Here is a 1,885-nt window from a genome sequence, read left to right as displayed (position 1 = left end):
TGAGATTGCATGGCTCTGGGGGCAGTTTGTGGGTGTGACTGCAAAGCTACTGAAAAATGAGGGATCTGGGTAGAGGAGGCCCAGTCCCAATCGAAGCAGGCTTAGAGAGCTCAGCCTAGAAGGCTTGGAGATCTCAGCCAGGGTCACACATACCTGGGTTTCTCTACCTGTTTCTTCATGCATTAGGCTCGTACCAGCATGTGGAGAGTGGCTTTGAGCATGGCTTTGGGTGGGTTCTGGAGGTTTTCGGCTGCCAGGGTTCTGCTTGAGGTGGGGAGGGAAACTAAACCTGCCCCCTTTCCAGGGGCCCAGGAAAAGACAGCCTGGCGTAGGGGTTAGGGGTTCTACAGTAGCAGATCTCCAAGGTGAACAACCTCTGGCATGCATGAAGCGGGGCTGGGGGCGCCTCATGGCTAGACAAGGCATGCTTCCCCTCTCTCACCCCCCAAAAATCTAAATATAGAGGGAAGGAGCATCAGGGAACGCTAAACAGGTTTTTGTCTCACTTCCCTATGAGTGTGAACCACGGTGTGCATGCCACCAGTCCTGTATGAGCCACAGTAATAATCAGCCTCGTCCTCAGGCTTGAGCCCAGAGATGGTCAGGGTTGCTGTGCTGCCAGACTTGGAGGCAGAGAAGCGATCAGGGATCCCTGATGGCCGACTGCTGACATAATATATCAGTATTTTGAGGGTTGTGTTCTCATTCTGCTGGTACCAGGAGACATAATCATATCCCCCAATGTCATTGCTGGTTCCTGTACAGGAGATGGTGACTGTCTGTCCCTGAGTCCCAGACACTGAGAGAGGCTGAGTTAGGACATTCTGGGCCCAGGTCCCTGAAAAAAAGAGCAACAAAACACTGGTGAGTTCAGTCTGGTTCTGGATGAGCCTGAGGAGGGGAGACAAAGGGTGAGCCCAGATGTTCCCAGGGTTCCTTCCCAGAGCCTCACCTGGGCCCTGACTGAGGAGGCTGAGCAGGAGAAGAGCCCAGGTCATGATGGAGATGCCCAGAGTGCTGCCTGCTGACACCCCAACCCTGGGCCTGGCTCTCTACCAGCTCTTATCCCTCCCCTGCCCCAGAGAAGGGAGGGGCCTGCATGCAAAACTGCTTCCTGCACCTGCCTCTACTCAGCCCTCTCTGGCCTGGCCTTGGACTCCAGATGTCCCAGGATTTCTTAATATCAGAGATATCTAGAAAAAAATTCTTCTGACATTATTTTTCTCAGAAGAAATATTTCTCTATACTCATTTACAGAGAATAATAAATGTGCTAAAATCCTTCATGTTCATGATGTCTGTGTCTTACACTGTGCTGGGATGTGACAATGTCTCCATGAACAAATAAGTCTGGGGCACCACTACAGGTTCTCTCAATTGAGAGTTCAGATTACAAGTTATTTTCTAATGTTTGGAAAAGTTAGTTACTATCTCTGAGAAATAAAATCTTGCTCTGGTGATCACTTACTTTTGGGACTACAAAGTACACACTTTTCACTGTTCACTGCCACATTTATTTATGCTGGAATATCTGCAGTATGGAATTCCTCAGGCAGCTTGATCATTGGAACACTCAGCTATCTACCATAGGGATGCTCCAAATCGAGGAAGTCCAAGCAATAAACAGCAATACAGAAAAACACAAGGAATGATATTCCCATTTGTGTCTCACTATGTTGCCTTTGCATTCATGAACTTGTCAGTATCAATTTCTTCTCCTCAACTCTCATTCAATAAGAGTCAAGACAGCAAATTATGTACTGTCTTTTGGCATTTAAAAGATAGCACTGAAGCACTGTCCTCCCATTGTTCATTGATTTGTTCAAGTGGGCACCAGTAACGTCTCCATTGTGAGACTGGTTACTGTTTTTGGCATATTAAATATG

At 47.9% G+C, this 1,885-nt stretch overlaps 1 gene segment (V, D, J or C); it reads right to left on the bottom strand.

The window, feature by feature from the left end:
* Window positions 1–485: 485 nt before the first annotated feature.
* LOC129407062 (immunoglobulin lambda variable 2-8-like) lies at window positions 486–998 on the bottom strand. The segment is given in 2 exon segments: window positions 486–838; window positions 953–998. Coding segments are annotated over 2 exon segments (399 nt in total).
* Between the last annotated feature and the right edge of the window lie 887 nt (window positions 999–1,885).

This window comes from Sorex araneus, chromosome 9 (assembly GCF_027595985.1).
Source record: "Sorex araneus isolate mSorAra2 chromosome 9, mSorAra2.pri, whole genome shotgun sequence".
NCBI classification, from domain to species: Eukaryota; Metazoa; Chordata; class Mammalia; order Eulipotyphla; family Soricidae; genus Sorex; species Sorex araneus.
The sequence above is the reverse complement of the archived record's forward strand: the minus strand, read 5'-3'. Positions and strand labels throughout refer to the sequence as shown.